A 20,348-nucleotide genomic window follows, 5' to 3' on the forward strand; every position below is an offset into this window, starting at 1 on the left:
CTTGACTTAACAAACTGTCTAACAACGGCTCTTGCTGAAATAACTTGAACACAGTCATGGAATGATTTCAATCTTGGGGTAATATTTTTAATTGGATGAAATATAGCTAGAGAGTTCATGTAATTGAAGACTTTGACTTTCATGGAGAAATTTGTATGAATCTATGTTAATTGGACTGTCGATAAGAGCGTAATTACCCATACGATTTTCTAAATTAATGACATTGCGTTAATTTAGGTATATATTTTATTTATGTCATGTTCTTTATATCACATCTAATTGTCAAAAATTATATTGAGGTACATGATGAATATATAAGATTATATTCGTCTAATTCAGTTAAATAATTACTATTATATTATAGAAATGTTAATTTAAAAATACTTAACCAACAAATTTCACATATGACTGGTAACACAATACTTATGTTGTAATTACGAGTATATGCCACATGTGCAAGGCTTCATTGTATGTTGGCGTAAATTAAGTAATACATTTAAATTGTAAGTGGTAACGAAATGTGAATAGAGATTACCATTTGGAAAATTCCCAGTGTTTGTTTGTATGTAATTAAAAACAAGTCATTCACTGTTATATATTAAGTATTATAGTAAAAGAGAAAATATAGTTTTTATTACGTAGCGGCTTGCATGTCAAAAGTATATTTCAATCCATTCCAAAATTGTATTGATTGTTTGTCTAATAGTAATAAGTCAAGCCTTTCATTCAAACAAAAATATAGCATTTAAGTTGAATACTTTGGTCAATATTAAGGTCAGCTTTGGTACCATAAAATATGCCTATAATTACATTTTCTGGAAAGACAATAAAAGATATTTTTCAATTATATGTTTTGTTTATTTTACATATTTACAAGCATTAGACTAATACATAAACAACATTATACGACTACAGATTTTTAAGAGAACAATTGTATCTATGTGAAATAACATAAAATTTATTAATCAATATTATTTTATAATATTTATTATATCAAGCAATCATCTTCAACAAATATTCTTACACTAAATTAACTGTTAATTTTTATATATAAGACATGTATTATTTTATAATTAATGCTCTTTGAATATTGTTTATCAATATTATGCAAAGTATTAGTATTAGTCACGATTATCCATCCGATAGTAATATTATAATCAATATACACATAATGCATATCCAAGAAAACGAAAATTAATAAAGAAGAAAATGTAATTCAAGTGAATTATTCTACACGCAAAGGTATACAAATTTACTAATTACTACAATATATATAATATCGATTGTTCTTCCATATTACTTTTCATAGTTTTTTGATTACCATTATTACATTCTAATATTTGTTACTCGAATTTACACAGATACAGATTTTTTTTAAGATTACCTTTTAGTATATAATATTACAGATAACATAATATTACATGTTATCTGGGCTTTTAGTGAATTTCTGATATTTCGTAAGTTTCCTTTTACATAAAAAGTACAATTGTAAATGAATGAATGAAAATAATGAAAGTTAAAATATAATTTATTGGATTTGTCAAAATGTAGTATTTTATATTGTTCAAATGTACATATTAATAGCAAAAGTTACGTACATATCTACTCATGTCACAGTTTTCTTGAAGATCAAAGATATAATTAACAAAAATAGTTAAATTTTGTTACAGTGTTTGAACAATACAATGACGCTATTCATTTCTTTTTAACCATTCAAAAAGCTATTTTCTTAATGGTCCTTTTCGTGCATTTTGTTAGAAGTGATTGCTTGACTAATGACAGAAAAATATACAAAAGAACTTAGAATAAACGAACAATATACTTATATAATATGATATTAGGGACGCTATGTCTTTATATTCGTATCATGACATAACAAATATATCAATTTTATAAATATTTATAATTCGAAAGGAACTATATGTTTTTAATAAGTAGTTATTTCAAAATTGTCGTATTGAAAATATGGGCATTGTCACAATTTACTTCGTTCTAATGCAACAATACAATGAATTTTTTACAATATATAAATTTCAGTCTGTAAATTTGGGTCTAATTTTCATGTAGTCGAATATATTTACTCGTATTTATAGTTAAAAACATATTTATCATGTGGCACTTTTAACTTATTCTACGCTACTACCTAATGACATCACAATTATCTTGTAATTTTTGTAGTTCATATGTAAGTATACACACTGATTGTGATGTTAATGAATTGGTTTATGTTTTATTATACCTAAAAACTATAATTTATATAAACGTTCTTCAATAAACATACTTTTTAACAAGATTGTGTTTAATCCCTGACTGTTTACAAAATTAAAGGCATATTTCTCCATTAAGGCCCCTTTTGTTATGAAGATCTTAAGTTAGAGTACACAGTAATTTTATTATCATATTTTCTAAGCTGTGAAATAGAAATATTTGTACAAAATTTGTTTTCGTATTTCTATACTATATCTATTTATTATTGACTAAAAATAGCATGCAAAGGAATGCGATCAATTACAATTTATTGAAGATTTTACGTTTTTATAAATATTAATATCTACTATAGTTTATGACCGCCAAGGTAGCTATTAACTTATTAGTAAAGTTTTTAGGTATAATAGAACGTTACCCATCCAAAAATAAACATAAAGATAACTATTGGTAATGATGTCGAGGTACATACACCGACCACGATTGTACTGGTATACCCGACCGCTGAAAGAAAAGAAGTCACATGTAGAAAAAATAATAATAAAATAAATATTTTTTATGGAATATATATTATGGAAAATGCCGAGATTATTAAGTTATCATCTTAATTTTATCCTCAGTAAAATGATGACCTGCTTATCTGCCGGTTCTGAGCTAAAGTTTATTTCTTGCCTTTTTAAATTGAAAGATGTAAATGTTAAGATTTTAATAAATATCTAGCTTGCTGTAGTACTGTATTTTATTGTTGTTTACTCATACATAATTTATGAATTCTATTTACTTTATTAATTGTATGTTAATATTTTTTTAATAAACAGCCTCTAATTATTTCATTTCAACTATTGTTATATATATGGATTAACTATACTTAAATTTTTATGTCTAATAATTATTTCACTGTTCAGTGTTTAATATTGTTATAGAGAAAAAGGGCATACTTACGGACTCGTGAGGTAATATAAAATTCCTATATTTTGATGTTAACTAATGTGAGTTTACTTATTTATCCTTAAGAAGAAAGAACATACGAGCAATATGAATAGTACTTGGCTAACCCATAACCTTATACACTTCCACCTCATTTGTATACTTAAAATAGGATTCATATGTGTTCATTAAGTAATAAACAACCAAATATCATTACAAACTTTTATATTTATGGTATTATATTATTAAAGTACTCACTTCTTGCGTACTCCTAGTGACTCTGTTGGGAGCATCCTTCTCATATTTCCATTGTATGTCGCTAAGCGAGTCGCTGTTTTCTCCATTAACGTTATTACTGGCTATGTGATTGTACTGAGCATCCTCTTTAATTTTCTTCTCCTCTTGAGCATTTTTAGCGTAAATTGGAACGAAGTATCTTAACCCGAAACCAGGTAAACTCTGGGAGCTGAGAACTTGAGATGGAGAAAAGTATTCTCGAACAGGTTGAACTTGTATAGGCTGAGATTCTGGTGATTGTCTTGGCAAGTAAGAGTTCACGAATCTTTGAGCATTGTTCAGAGGTATGGGCGGGGGCAGTTGAGAGTTGTACACCACGTGTGTGTATCTCGGCTGGGGTATGAAGAATTGCGGTCTCCTATTAAACAAAATACATAATTTTAATATTCTTAGCTGCATCTGTATTAATAAAAAAATCTTCTTTTTCTAATGAGATGACTCCAATTTACATATTCAAATCCTTTCAATTTCGAAATATTGTATTAGAATAATCATTACCATTGGGCATTAGGGTCAGGAGAGTCATTGGATCGTTCTTCCCAGACCGGCGCAGGAACACGATAGGGCTGCTGCGGGGGCAGCACTGGTTCCGGCGTCGGCGGCACTATGGGACCTCCACTCGTGCCGTACTTAACCATGATTGAGTGTGCGCTTGGTGCGAACACCATCAGGCAAGCCAGCAACTGTAAGTATTAAATATATAAATTATATGCAATTTAAGAAATACAATAGCGCAATTATATTTGTTGACTCTCAGATTTTATTAATTTCATACGTGAGGGTAACTCCATTTACTTATTTTTTTTATATAATTGACATGCTTGTTGCTTGTTAACAAGTTGACTGCCTACCTGGTGGTAAGCGGTAACACTCATTCGTTGCCGTTCCAGAAGGCTAAGATATATTGTTTCTGAATAATGGAGGTACTGTACCTAAGTAAATCGTTACTTAATTGATTGTGTGGTTGCTTACTTAATTATTTTGCACAATACTTTATAGAAGAACCTATAAATATAATTTTGGTCAAGGACGTAATTGTTTTTTACCTGAAAATTATTTCGTAATTGAAACCTACGCTAAAAAACTCATGAACTCCCTTAGGTTTCAAATTACGACCACACTTTATAAATAAATTAGGTAGGCATCAATTAATTATTAATTCATCATGTTTATACTTCTATTGATATAATCTTTTGTTTCAATCATCAAAATAAATCGCTCACGGCCATCGGTATCCAAAATATTTAACATACTACATACTTTATAATGACATAATTACTATGTTGGGAGTGCGAGATACAAACTCCCCTTGAAATATTTAATTTCCATATTAAAGCATCCGCTTTACGCCAAATGATTTCGACTTACATCAAATTCAATCAAGTCGACGACAAGATCTTCATCACACGGCCTTGACTGAATTCTTTATTTTATTCTTTTATTTCCCATGTGAACTTACACTAAGTGAATTATTACAAACAAGTGCCCCTTTTCTGCAAAACTTATCTATTAAATGGCTCGCAAATTGCGCAATACTCGTCTCCATTGTTTATGTACGGTTAGCACATCTGCTTTTGTAACGTATATAATGCTACAAATTCGTTGGAACCAACCCGTTATCAGTTGATCTTGATGATTATATTTAGCATGTCTAGGTATTCAAATTGCTTCAGTCAATTTAATGTAGCATAATTCATTATGTGGCAATTCCGTTTTTATTAAACATGTACATTATTGTTTTTGTAGGATTTCTTGGTACGATAAGTTTTATAGGCACTTGTCGCATTGCTGCGAAATACGGGTTGTACAAAATAAATAAAAAAGAAGCGGATAGTGTGAAGGAAGATGAATTCGTAGAAAATAATTTATTATTAGTTTTGTAACAAAAAATATTAATGTATGAAATAAACCAAAAAATGTCCATAAATCTATTTTACCTGAAATCCAGCCGAAAATCCCATGTTGACTTGAATGTTTGTTGACTACTCTAGCATTGGGTGCAAATATCTGTAACAATATAATAAAATGATTTTAATACTATTATTATTATTATATATTATTATAGCTTACTAATATTTATAAAATTGTTACTTAGATTATTATAATAGACAAAAAAATTATACGTAGTACGTAGTGAAATATGTTATCTTAAGACATAAAAGCATAAGCTATACTAATCACTAAACATAGAGACTTCATTTTAATAAGCGCCTTGTTAATGATGAAGGAAATTTATTAGCAACATCGACACAGCATAAACCTACAAAATCATAAAACCTAATAATTTTACTAATTTAAAATTCTAATAAGGAATATATAATTTTCAATTATAAAAGTATACGTGATATACATTTTTCACAGATACCAGCTTATTGCAGTTATTATGAGATATCTTAATATTTTTACCACATAAAACTTGAAGAGATTTTTTTTATAGTAGTACAGGTACAATGTAGAAACAATTTGATCATTTTTCGTAATAATTCTAAATGAGAACTGGGTAATATCCCTTAACTTTCATAGCTTTTTTTATAATTAACATTTAAAATTAATATTGCGAAATATAATCATTTTAAAAAGTTGTACTAGGTACACATATAAAAAAAAACACACAAAGATGCCATCACGATTCCTATTCCAAATGGAATAGCATTATCTTATCAACTGTCGATGTGATGAACACAACACTTGGCGTGCCCACATTTGGATGGGTATATTTTAATTCAAAGTGACAGGGGGAGAGCCTACAGCCGTCTGACGGACTATTTTTTGTTTTGTATTTACTTCACCAACGAATCAGTTAGATTATAAATATACACGCAAAGATTTTTTTATATGTCAGCCCGATTTGAACTCACGATTTCTTGGTTGAATCTATGGTAGTAAGCCGCTAGGCTATTTATTTCAATTTCGTCTAAAGTAGACATATGAAAACACAGAATTATTAGGTACTGTACGGTGGAAATCCATTAATTAAAATCATTAATTTAAAAGATTATTAGCAATGCTAGAGCGTAACATAAATGCAAAAAAACACATTGAAGTTGCAAATATTATATTTTTTAAAGTTTGCTTGCTATTTTAATAACAAGCAATTAGGTATGGAATGTGTCGTTACAAGACAAGTTGTGAAATAGTTGATGAAAGAAAGGTGAACGAGTTAGCAATCTGCGCACGCATCACAATAGTAAGTAAATGGAGCTTGACATTTTTATTACAACAAACGCTACCCGTACTTATGTGTGATAACATAGCTTGTTTTGTGGACTATTTTGTAATATAAATTATAATATATTTGATAGAGATGACATCGATGTTAAGAAGTTCGGGATGGAAATGATATCGGAAGACCTGGTTTTCCTTGAAAAGTTGCTGTTATCAGACGCCTGCTTCTTTGTCTATTTCTAAACCACACAACGGATTTTTATATAGTATTCACTATTATTACTAGAATATTTTGTGGAAAAATTGTATGCAGATAATTAGTAATACGACCTCCATCGCACGCTATACACATATGCAAAACCGAAGTGGATGGGTTAGGTTTAATCTGAAAAATAAATACATATACTCTAAATTACAAACTCATAATCGCTTAAAAAATTATATATAATGAATACAGGTAAACATATTAGCTATTATATAGTTATAGTCAGTTAATGTCAATGTTTATAAATTTATAATTCTTTCATAAAAATAAAAATTTCATCATTATGACCATAAATAATTCGTCTAGTAAATAACTGTTTCGGGTCGTTGGTATAATATTGAGCGCCTATTAACAAATCAAGACTAACAGCTATGAAATTTAACTCGACAATTTCAATAAAAACTATTCTATGTGTAGAAAAAGGGCACCATCGTAATGCGTATATTGCGTATTGTTCATTGCAACATTAATTCTCTATGCTTACAAAACCCGTATTTTATTATTTTATACCTGAGGGCCAATGTAATATTGAGAATTATATGTTTTCAGATATACAAAGTAATATGCTATAATGCAGGCCTTATTTAGTACAGCCGTTTAACACTAATTCACTTCGCTAAAGCCGCGGTTTCGAACCAAAATCCTCGCACGGTACTAACATTTGTATTCATTTGTAAGACCGCAGTGGTCTATTTTAAATATAAAAATAATATATGACAAATATAAAGATAATGAAAACACATTATGTAGTTTTTTATCTGCTGTCTTCGATTTCTGGTCCTGAACCCTCCGTGGGAGTTTAAGTGTTTAAGCTTTTATTATAGTCATTGGTAAAGTTCTGCTTAGTTTGGCTCTGTGTATATGTTCAGTTTGTTCAGCTTTATTGTTCTATATTTTTCTTAGATTTATTGTAAATATTAAAAGACACTAATACTATGACAATGTCATAAAATAAATATAGTAACTAAAAACTATCAAATAGTAATAAAATTTAATAGTCGATTTTTTCACTTTGTCTGAATTGCCTGCTCCTATTTTATTGCTACATAATAAAACATTTTATTTCTATATCAAATACTTAATTTGCTAATGTTATTTGGATTAACACGACAAATTGTACTTAGTTCATTAAAATTTATGACTTCTAAATCTTATTTAAAGAATTTAGTAACAACATTGAGTTCAATTTGTGCTTATTTTAGTCGGCCATTTAAAGGCAGAAATCATACGTTCAACAAGACGTAATAAATTAAGTTAAGTGTCTAAATACGGTGGTTTCTTTCCATACTGGATGTATTATCCGAATATGTGTTGAGGGAATTTGTACCTCCACGCATGTTTGTATGCGCGGCGTCTCTTGGTAGGAATTCAAGAATTCTAACTTATAAGGACGATTGCGGAATCCTTTTTTGCTGCCAAACTGTTAAATTGTTGCATATAGCAGCATCATATCAGTATCACTGCATATTTATTATTATTAATATTTGGTTCTTTTTTGTAATCTTACTTTATCGTATTATTTTTATTACTATACTTGATACTCAATAATTCTAATATCTATAGTATGTGACATTAAGTATAGGTAATACCCTAGCATAATTCACAGAACCTCATAGATGAGAGTCTTATAGTAAACAGAGCTTGTGTTATGAGTACTAGACAACTGATGTAAATACTTGATTTTTTTTCATACATATATATATATATAACACTCAGACCGATACAAACAATCATACTCATGTTTGTACCGTGCGAGAAATTGAATCCGCGACCATTGGAAGTAAAGCGGTGTCTGATAAACCGCTAGACCATCGAGGCAGTTAAATTTAGTAAAATTCAATAATAATACGCTACTTGGAGTAACAAAAATAAGTACCCCATTTAAATTTTAGCAAAATTAGGATGACACCGCTTACTCATAGATAATCTTTATCGATTAAAAAACTATTCTTTATAGGGGATAACAACTTGCAATGTACATAACAACACAGTCTTATTAAGACATCTTACTTAACTTTCTGTTATAGATTGGAAAACAAATTTAGTAATGTCATGCTTACAAACCAATCACAAAGACAGATCTTAACCATAAAACTACTTACCTGACCAGTATTTGTGATTAATCACAGTAAGTATTTTTCCACCATGAGTTAAGACTGCGTACGTTACATTATATAACATTTCAATGACAAGGAAACCCACAATTAAATTTAGTTTCGTTATATCTTTTACATCACAGCACAATGCAATGTATCGTTACATGCATATCAAATTGACTGTACATAGTATACTTGTTGTTTTGTTTTATTGCTTTAAATAATCTTTATTCAAAATTAACTTAATATGTATAAGCTCTTTTGCACAGATATCTTGGTGGTCACTCTATTCTCCCAAATTTGAATTTAAAAATGAATATATATTATTGTATACATGTATAAGTGTTTGTATGAGTTTCTTGTCAGTTCTTCTCATCTCGAAATCATTCCGAACCGACCTTATCATAAGAGTCTGTAATATACCTACATGAATAAAGATATTTTGAATCTGAATTTAAAAGAACGACAAATAACTTTAGAGCAGACTAGTCCCTACATGCAGCACCCATATGAGAGTCAAATGTAAAGCACATGTATTTACATTAGTATGTATCTACATGTACTGTCTAATGTACACAATTCTCGTGTCACAATATTTGTAAAACTCCTCTGAAAAGGCTTGACCGATTGTTATGAAAATTTCTGTATATACCTATTCAATAACTCTGAGAATAGGACATAAACTATTTTTCATACCCCTAAATGATTAGAGTCGTGCAGCCAATTTTAATTCTCCTTATGTGGGAAAAAAATAATGATTCGGCATTATTTATAATACCTACATACCCTTGTACCATCAATTTTAACTTGCCGGGAGAGCTAGGATACATATTGCACTTCTGTTTTAATCTGCTTTTATAGAACAAAATTAGGTATTTTAAATACCATTACAATTATCCTATATTGTACATTAAGCCTCATATTTTATAAATTCTTAAATCAGTCTATAATCATAATCACATAGTGTTTAACATTAAGAATAGTGAGCAAAAATATTAGAGTTGATAGCAGAAAGTAAAAAAAATAAGATATACTCGAGATACTGCGCCGTCCACAGATAGTATAATAGACATATGTACTAAATACCTGTTTCTTCTATCTCCGTCATTGCATCTTACAAGCAAGATACCTATGCAATGAGTAATTTGTAAGTTGTTTTTGTTATGTACTGTTATTGTGAATACATTTCATTAATATTCATGTATACTAATACTAAAATAGCCTTCCTAATGAATTAATATTTATAACGTTGTAAAAATAAAAGCTATTAGTAAGACTAAGTACTGGCATAAGTACCATGTTACTATTTTCAATAAACTTCAATTTGAAGGGGTTCGTCCTTAAAAGTGTATTTTATTTTCTCCGTTTTATTTTCTTTCTATATGATACTTTATCGATACTGTATTGATTTTCATATTTTTATATTGTGAATATTTAGTTCCGTATTTATCTACACGATTACTAATTATATTAAGATTGTAGATGGAATCGTAGATTTTAAAATATACATATCACTAAATTCTTATCAGAAGTTTTTGTTATATTAACTATTGTAAAACTTTTTTCTAATCATACAGGTACAGTGTAAAAAGTTATATAAGCACTCACAGGCCACTAATGCGGTGACATTCTAGAATATGAATAACCGCATTCAAGATTACATTTGATTAATAGAGCATCAAAAATATTATCCCAGTGTACATAATAACGTAAGGTTGACAAATCAACTCGTCCATACTTATATAACAGTTTCAATAAGTAGTAAACATAAATTATATCTTGTAATTGAGATAATTTTAGATACAATGCTTTTATTATAAATGCTTAGGAGTGAATAATAATAATAATAATAATCTCAGGACAATTCACACAGAGCCATCTAGACCCAAGTTAAGCTAGCTAGAGCTTGTGTTACGGGTACTAGATAACTGATACATACATAGATATATATTTTTTAAACACCCATACCGTTACAATCATACTCATGAATACAATATATGTTGAATATAGAATAAGTTCAAAGTTGATTTTTAACAACGAGAGAATATCCTCATCTTTCTCATATCTTTGTTTTCAATGCCGACTTTCGTGACCGACATCCCGATGTTACTCTTGAAGTATATAAAATCATAATAATATTGGTCTATCCTTTCATTTGCTAAGCCACGACTATCGTTCATATAATTTATTTGTACTTTTAAATATTCACGTTTAGTCAATACAAGAACTTAACTAATATATTGGGATATCATCGAGTAACGCTATTATTATGCTAGTACTACTACTACAGATTTTCTATATAAGGAGAATTTATTTTCAGAATTTTTAGATAAATTCTATTAGAAATAAAGACTGTCATCTGGCATCAATAACTACTGAAAGTAGCGATAGAACAGAAAACTTATTGGTTTTTGTTCTATCTATATTGAAACGTATTTTTTTTAGATTCTATTTATATTCTTACGTATTCTATTTTACGTATACACATACACTTTTTGTAATTATGTAAATAATTAATAATTATCTATTTTCTTTTTGTATTTGTGTATCATATTCTGAAATGTTGACATCAAAATAAATGCAGCTATCGACTTTACCTACTATCCATGTGAATGCATTAGCGCGAGGAAGCCAGCATTAATTGGATTGGCGTGTCGTGGTCGCCTTGTGTCGGTGCCTGCCTTGACAATGTGTCAAGCAACAAAGAGCTAGCATTACTCAGGACAGGTAATGTAAATGGGTTCCACCCACTTGTGGCTTATCCAAGAAGACTAACCGCAGTAGGATTACAATACAAACAATCTCACTAGTCATGATGTCATGATGTAAGAAGCATTGTATGTATATGAAATCATTAGAACGTGATGATAATTTAATTGTTCCATGTATTGGATTTTATTTTCCTGCTACCAAATGTACCTATTTGTATTAAGGAGCTAATAAAAATACAAAAACACATACATTTTGTATTTTAAAATATTTAATTAGTATTCTTATAAAGTATACGTCATTATTAATAATAGTAAAGAAAATGAAATACAAAAATGTCGTTTTACATTTTAATAAAAATATTTATAGAAATAAAGTACGTAATTACAATTCTACGGAATCTGTGGCAGTTCAATTACGAATATTATTTAGGTTAATCCCAACTAGAATACATTATGTTTAATATCAGATGACCAATAAAATGTTTAAGCTATATAAACTTTAGTATTTAATCGATTTGCATATAAATTTAATATGTACTCGTGTTTGAGGTCAAACAAGTATGTTATACCATGCAATTTAATATTCAAACAAACAAAAAAGTCAAAAACATAAATACGAGCGGTCAATGACTTCTACAGTTCATTGCTATTATGGTGAATCCAGTTATACGATAATCATAAATTTGTCATCGACGGTTATATATTACTAGGCATTCATTTTGTAGTTGCAAACAAACAAACAGACAAATTTGACAATTAAAGTGAACAAAAAAGAAAGAGAATTGTCCATACATAATTACTTAAATTGCTTAATGGTTTGAATACTAAATAGCAATTGTACAAAATATATCGTATTTCGGCCTAGTTAGACAATGACACGATTCAGATTATAACTAATCCATCACTTTTCTCGACCTATCTTGCAACAATCGCGCTAAACTTTTCGTTAAGTAAAAGTATCCGATAATATATGACTAAACGTCAATGACTATAGCTACATAATTAAACAGTAAGTCTCTATTGCCGTAAAGTGCGTAACATACGCAAGCATATGAACTAAATGCACGCGACACATACGTAATCCAACGTAATCGACAGGTTGCAGCAGGAAGGGCAGACTGTCTCTCCGATACACGCCCTTTCTCTGCCCCCATTTCAACTTTCGTAATAGTGATATGTAGATTTGTAGATCATATATGAACTATTATATTAACAATAGTTTGTACACTTCATTAATTTAGTTAATTGGTTCGAATAATTTTGAGGTAAATAAAGTATTTATATCTCTCTAGTACCACAAATCATTATACAGTTTCAATCACATTTATTTATTTACAACTTTCAAGAATACGAGTTGGTACTATATCGCATTCATTATAAACTATTAGAACTTTATCATTCGTTTGTGTATCTGCATTATAGTATTTTTAATTATGAGTAAAGATCATTCTTTAACGCACCCACCTGCGCTTGCGGGGTACCAGCGGATGATAAGCTGATCTCAAAGTCAGATCAGGTTCGGTTAGCCTAATTGTTTCCAGAGACAACCTCTCAGAAATCAAACTGACAGGGTACATTATGAATAGTCTGAGCTACTAGTCCCCATACTTATAATGTCTGCACTATAGTGTTAAAATTAGAATAAAGTTATTTTACGAGTTCAGTGTTGACACATTATTAATGATAACTAATATATATATATGTAATGTATTCATGTAAAGATTCTAGTGATCGCCTCTTACAAACTCGGAGACTCGTGAGTTCGTTTCGTTTTAACACTAAAAACTTTATTTACATATTTTATTTTCTTTTCGCAGTAATGGAAAAAAAACAGATAATTTATTAAATTAATAATATCGGGTGATTCTATTACTGGTCAGATATTGTATGGCTTAGCATACGAGTATTTTAAATTATTTATAGTTAGCTATGAATTATTTATAAGTAGGTGTACTGTATAAATGTATATAATAATATGCAATGTCTAATTATTGTAAAATATAGAATGCATTGAGAGAATTTTTATTAAAAAGAATTACTCATCACAAAATACCCCACATACGTTCATTTTATTTCATTAACATTCTTATGCTATTTCGTAAATTATGTTTTAGCAATAATGTTTTTAGCAATTTTTTTTCTAAATATTGTAGTAATGTTTAAAATATGTATATATATATAAAAACCTGTGTCATATGTAAACTGCTATGTGGCATAATCAATATGTTCATTTTAGCATACAAATAATGTTTTGTTTTGTGTAGATAAAAAATATACTGTATGTTATTAAAAAAAATAGTTTTACAAAAGACACCATGTAATAAGCATATATTAAAAATAACAATTTTATTTATTGAAATCATTTAAACTGAAGTAATATTAGTCACGTATACTACTAGTACCGCTTATTATATATAGACATATTTATATTGTAGTAAGGCGATTAGAGGCCAATGCCACGACCCCTCAGGGCTATATACGATGTAGTATATAGTAGTTTTGAACAAATACGAACACTTCACTAGTTTTATTATGTTCACTACTTCGTTTGAGCATGGAAAGCACATTATTTATTCTTATGTATATCACAATCATAAGCAATATATTATCTGTGAAATGAATTGATTTCAATTTGTTATTATTCTTATTACATTTTTGTACCCATATTCAGTCGTGATGACAGTGAACAACTGTTGTTTATTATTTATATTATTTTTCTAATTTTAATCTCATTTGTTTATATGTTTAAGCTACCTATTTGACACGGAAAAGTATATATAAGTACTATTTTTATTACGATTAAATAATTTCAATCTAATCGTGTTACACTGACGAAGTCTGGGGCGTGTGACTAGTTAGTATAAAAAATTGTACTACTCACACATTGTATTTTTAACGTATTTGAAATTTTATACGAAAATAAAGAACGTCTCATCTCACATAAAATACATAAGATTTATTAAAACAATATTTATGTAATATATACTATCCATCTAACAAAATAAGAAAATCACATGTAAAATTTCCAAATATAAGTTGATTTTTTAATTTTAAATTTGATTAATATAAAACGGTATTCAATCTAAATAACACAATATTCAATCTATTCATTAAGTAATTTTTCAGTCAAATGCAAATTTGAACTTGTATTCGAAATTTTGTGACTTTGAATAAACTGTTTTAAATCTAGTTTCTTTTCAGTGTACATTATATATTCAGTTGCAAAAATATATCTACTTTAATCCATATCTGTATAACCAAGTTCAAGCAAATTACTTCAATCTTCATTTAACTGTAATTACTCTATCTAATAAATGACCAAGTTTATGGGCAATAAAGGTTTATGTTCTTAAAGTTCCATCATTTTGAGTATTTTATAAGAATAATTGATCACGGTGATCAACAAACTAATAACATAATTATTACATTAACGCTGTGGCAAACAGCCTTGTCAGAGTTACAGCTATGTACCATTTGTTTCTCCTCTCTTCTTATTTGCCATGTTCACGTAGATAACTTGATTAAGAAATAATAAATGCTTCTACTGGACTCATTGAAATGAAATGAATATTTGAAATGAAATGAATGATTATTTACAAAATATTGGGATTTGCTCAGAGCAGATTTTATATTTTTAGATTAACATTCAGTTAATCTAAAAATTAACATTCACTAGGCATATAAATTTTATGTGAGATAATTGAGTAATTATTTTAAGTACATTTAAAACAATAACATTATTTAAACCACTATAATATACATTTCTTTTACATTTTAAAAATTTTGTATAATTACGTCAATTAATAAATATTAAATAGACATTATAATCTAATAAATTGCAACCAAGCCTTTTATTATCCTACAAAAACCTGAATCAATCACCACCTTACAATAATAGTATTTCGTAAGTAACGATTAAGTAACTAACGTAACTGAGAATCTTCAAGAGACTTGACCTTTCGGAAGACTTGTATTAACTGTTATCTTGAGACAATAGTCAAGATCGAGGGCCTTACGAATGTACACAGATGTGAATATTACTCACACGAGATGTGAAGACACGCAACATGCTCTTCAGTTCTGCCGAAAATATTTAGAACACATAATCATAATAATACATGTACATTCATGTAAGAAATAAATATAAAATTTTACTTTATTTGTAATAAGCAATTTTAATTTTATAAAATTTAGTTATTTATTAATAATAAAATTCATTTCTTTCATGTTACCACGCAGACTAAATAGGTTAATTTTTAATTATTTACATTTAATATATGATAATATATGTGACGGCCTGAGTGGTCTATCCGTATAGCATACCCCTTTACTTCCAATAGTTGCAATATCGATTACACTCACGTCAATAATTATAAATAAATGTATCTGCAAATAATTTCAAGTATTTATATCATCATTTACAAGCTCTGCTTATGTTGGGACTATATGGCTCCGTGTAAATTGTTATTAGATTGTCCTCTCATATATCTTTTATTATTCATCTATATAAATTAATTCATTTACAACGTAACACTTTGTGTATTTTAGTAAACTTTACGTTGTGGCTAATATACATATTTATAACGCGTTGTCTCATAAATTTCAAACAGGTTTTTACTATTAAACGCTGTGTATAGTGTCAGATAATTGACATAATACCTAGCCATGCAATTTAATTTTATGTAACATCTGCGCCGTAACATCTGCGCCGTACCATATGATACCAAGTAATATTCTATTCCACAATACTATCAGGTTTTTTGATGAAATGTGATTGACAAAGCGTTGAATTAGAATAAAATTTATTAATTCTAATTCAATGCTCTTAGTTTATTAAATAACATCATAAAAATAGAACCGGTTTTATATACTTATAACGGTGATTAAATTCCTGCAGATATTGTTGAAAATGAGACTATGTTCATTTATTGATTAAGCCTTATTTACTTAATGTATTTCTGGTAGTCTTCTATAGTTTGTAATGATATACATACATATATCCCATTATTCATCAAACTTGAGAAATATATTTGTACTTAAAGGTCACTGACATTCCGTTTGCTGGGTAGAAAACTACTTAAGCAACATAAAGTTAATGAATAATTTTCTTTCCAAAACCAATAACAAGTCTTGGAAAATATTTATTAAACATTACTAAATAGGTGTCTTATTAAACATTACTAAATGAAATTATGTCAAAAGGATTATCATAACGTTAAAAATATAAGATATTTGTTACTTCTACACACAGCCATATCTATCCTCTCCTGCTAGTGGGTTAGTAGAATTATACTACAAACGAATTAATATATTCTTGAGCTTTTAGTTATTTATTTATTTATTTATTTATTTATTTATTTAGGAAGATTAACGGTGTAATTTTACATGTTACTTGTCATATAGAATTGTCCTATGCCAAATAATAATCTTCGCAATTATTATTATTGCAATAAAAAGAATATTGTCAAACTAATTTCGTAGTTTGATGACTAAACAATCGTTTCAATAATTTTATGTTGAGAAAACTATAGTCTAGTTTTGCCTTCCCAAATAATTATTGAAGTTTCACTTCGTTTTATTAACTTCATTATTACTGTGTATGACACAGATATCTTGTTTATATTTTTTGGCAAAAATAATTTATAGAAGTCTATAATTCTTCTTCTTCTAACGTGTCACGTTTTTATTTGGTTATTAAATTGTCCATTAATAAAAAAAAGTCTTTAATGAATAATAAAAAAATATACCATCATTCACATAAACTATTATATTCACTTCATAAAATAAAACAGATGCTGAACCAGTATTATTATTTCGTATTCCTATGCGTTGATATATTCACAAACAACTAGGCGCTAATGTTACATACATTATTGTATGTTGTATGTATACATACATGGCTGATGTTTATTAAAAACTTACATTGTGTCTATAAGGTCGTATTTACATTAATTGATACAACCAAAGTGGGCTGATTTTTATCTACCTGTAAAGAATTCAATAAAGAGGCCACTGTTACATTACACGTGCAATATAAACAACTGATGCAATCATAATAGTTTACTATTTTTAGATGGATAAAGTACAGGTTCTACCAACTAACAACTGTAGGTTGGGAAAGTTGTCAAAGATATATTGACTATATAATGAGAATAATTATACCAAATTACAGCAGCCTCTGAAGAAATTCATCGTCTCGCTGTAACTAATCATATTGCTTATATAATTGCTCTTATTCATTAATCACAAAATAGAGTATTAATGCATTATTTTTAGATCTGTATAGTATTAATATTAGCAATGTTAAATTTATAAAGTTTTAAGTAATTACATTTCCTAATAATATTTTTTTTATTACATCATTTTATTACTATATATAAAAGAAATAATTTATTATTTTATATATATTTTGTGGTATTAGAGCAAAATGTCTATTTACAATTAACAAAAGAATTTCAGTTCTTTTTATGGATACAATACATGTATCTTTTTCAATTCTGTACAGTTTAATTATGCTACATTTTTAAAGCCGACATAATTTACACTACTACATTGCTGTTAAAGTTTTTTGTTTACAAAATTATAAAGTTTTCCCTTCATATAAAAAATATAAGTAATATTCCAACTCATTTATTACAGACATGTGCTGTACATTTCTGAGACAAATCATTATGATGCTGTTAGTGCCTGTATTAAATCAACAAACGGTAAATGGGGCCTTAGTATAAGCTGAATACGCATTAATATTTTACATAGCCATTTGAACGTAATCTTGTATGCTGATTTTTCCTTATTCTCTTCATTGCCTTGCCAATCTTAGCTTAATCTCTTATACATAATTAAAAAAAAAATATTTCTTTATTAGGATAATATGAATAATTTATGATCTCTTTCAGTGAATAGATATGAAATTTATTACTATGCCAGGCGGCATAATTATTATATTAGATATAAGTACAATTATGTGATAAATAGATTAGAAAGTATACTATAATATTTACTGATAATAATAATGTAATAGTTACTGAATTCTGATAGCAAATATGGTATATATTTGTTCTCGCGTCCCTATCAGACCTCAGTAATTATTACTACGTACAAAAAAAATCAAAATACTAATATCAAAGTTCTTGCCACGTTTGGGTTATACATACTTCGCGAAATGAAGGCATATTTCGTATTGCTTTTACCACGGCTCCGCGGCTCCGCAGCGCTAACACTTGACAATCCTAGTTAACTCTTTTATGATTACAATCACAATGGTTTGTTTATATAACCGCTGCCCTTAGGGCTCTGCATTATTAGATAAATATAGATAATTCAAAATTATGATACAAGGAATTTCACGTGCAGGGGTAGGAACAAATAGTTTTAAAATCATTGTGTCAAATTATTATCATTACTTCCCAAAAATAATCTTCCGTATTCGGTAGTGCAATAATGATATGACGATTTAAGTGCTTATCAAGAAGTGTCTTAAATAATAATGGTTATTATGTTGGAGTACCAAACTTGGGCATAATGCTTTGCAGTTTTAACTTTAATTATGTCATTATTTAATAAAATGTTAATTGCTATTATGAACTTTGTAGACATTATTACACCAACCAAAGTTGGTTACAATATTTTTAAATGATTCATTTTTCTAAAAGTTCTTGGAGTAACCTGTTAAGCCTACCAATGTTAAAAAGAGGCATACCTATATACAGGAAATGGCCTGAAACTATGTCTAATAATGGTACTACTGTATCTTCCATAAATTATAACATATAAAAGAAAATAAACTACATATATATTAATTTATACTAATACTTGGTTTGTTTTCGTAATCACGCAGGCAAAGCGATTAACGGCTGGTTAATTATGCTCAAGAAATCAACATATACAATTGAACTTGTTACTGTTTTTCTAACAAGCTATTGTTCTAATGTTATATATGATGAATACCACGTAAAACAACAAGGAAACAATTATAATCTATGGTCATCATATAAGAGTTTGTCTTCCTGCGGATTATACCTAGATGATTCGTTTTAATTGTATTCAACTGACTAACCCATACATTATGATGGCAGATAATGTCAATCAGATTTTTAATGAATGCAAACTATAGCGTGTTGGCTCTGTAATATATACCAAGTTACAGATAAAATATACGCTAAACGAGGTAAAATCCTTATTATACGTTCGTAACATACTCGTATATGAATCTTTATTTTACATTTGTAAATATCAACAAACAAACACTAACTATAACAAATAATAACATAGAAAGCTGTAGTGATTTAGTATTCAGAATGGTTAAGTATATATGTTTATTTGGGCTCGTATGCTTTTGGTTTTTCAAAAAAATACGAGCATATAGATAAATACAGCGTATCCATTTTATAGCTTAACAAACAATGTATACTGTAAATTACTCCTAACATTAACGTTGCATATGTGTGTAACCTATGCAACGTTAATGTTATGGAAGTTAAATAATATAAATTCGGTCGTGTTCTTTTTCTCAAAATGTAGGAATTGTAATATTTATTATTTTTATTCATACATTTTGTATTCTCCAAAATCTTCGGTTTTATTATATTATTATTAAACAAAAAAATCGTAGTGGACTTTTGAAAGCGATGTTCCCTTAATCGGATTAATTTAATAGGCAATAATTCCAAGATGGTCTTAGTA

The 20,348-nt window shown here is 28.4% G+C and overlaps 1 protein-coding gene across 1 annotated transcript in view; it reads right to left on the minus strand.

The window, feature by feature from the left end:
* Window positions 1–2,169: 2,169 nt before the first annotated feature.
* The window catches only part of LOC131846991 (uncharacterized), a 34,452-nt gene continuing 16,273 nt past the window's right edge, over window positions 2,170–20,348 (minus strand). Inside the window, exons 2-5 of the mRNA XM_059196422.1 lie at window positions 5,367–5,436; window positions 3,928–4,112; window positions 3,391–3,787; window positions 2,170–2,709 (exon numbers count right to left, since the gene is read on the minus strand). Of these exons, the coding sequence (XP_059052405.1) occupies window positions 2,650–2,709; window positions 3,391–3,787; window positions 3,928–4,112; window positions 5,367–5,390 (666 nt within the window). The 5' untranslated portion in view covers window positions 5,391–5,436 and the 3' untranslated portion in view covers window positions 2,170–2,649. The remainder of the gene's footprint in view (window positions 2,710–3,390; window positions 3,788–3,927; window positions 4,113–5,366; window positions 5,437–20,348) is intronic.

The sequence above is a fragment of the Achroia grisella genome, unplaced genomic scaffold (assembly GCF_030625045.1).
Source record: "Achroia grisella isolate CSIRO2021 unplaced genomic scaffold, CSIRO_AGI_Agris_v1 utg515, whole genome shotgun sequence".
Classification (NCBI taxonomy): domain Eukaryota; kingdom Metazoa; phylum Arthropoda; class Insecta; order Lepidoptera; family Pyralidae; genus Achroia; species Achroia grisella.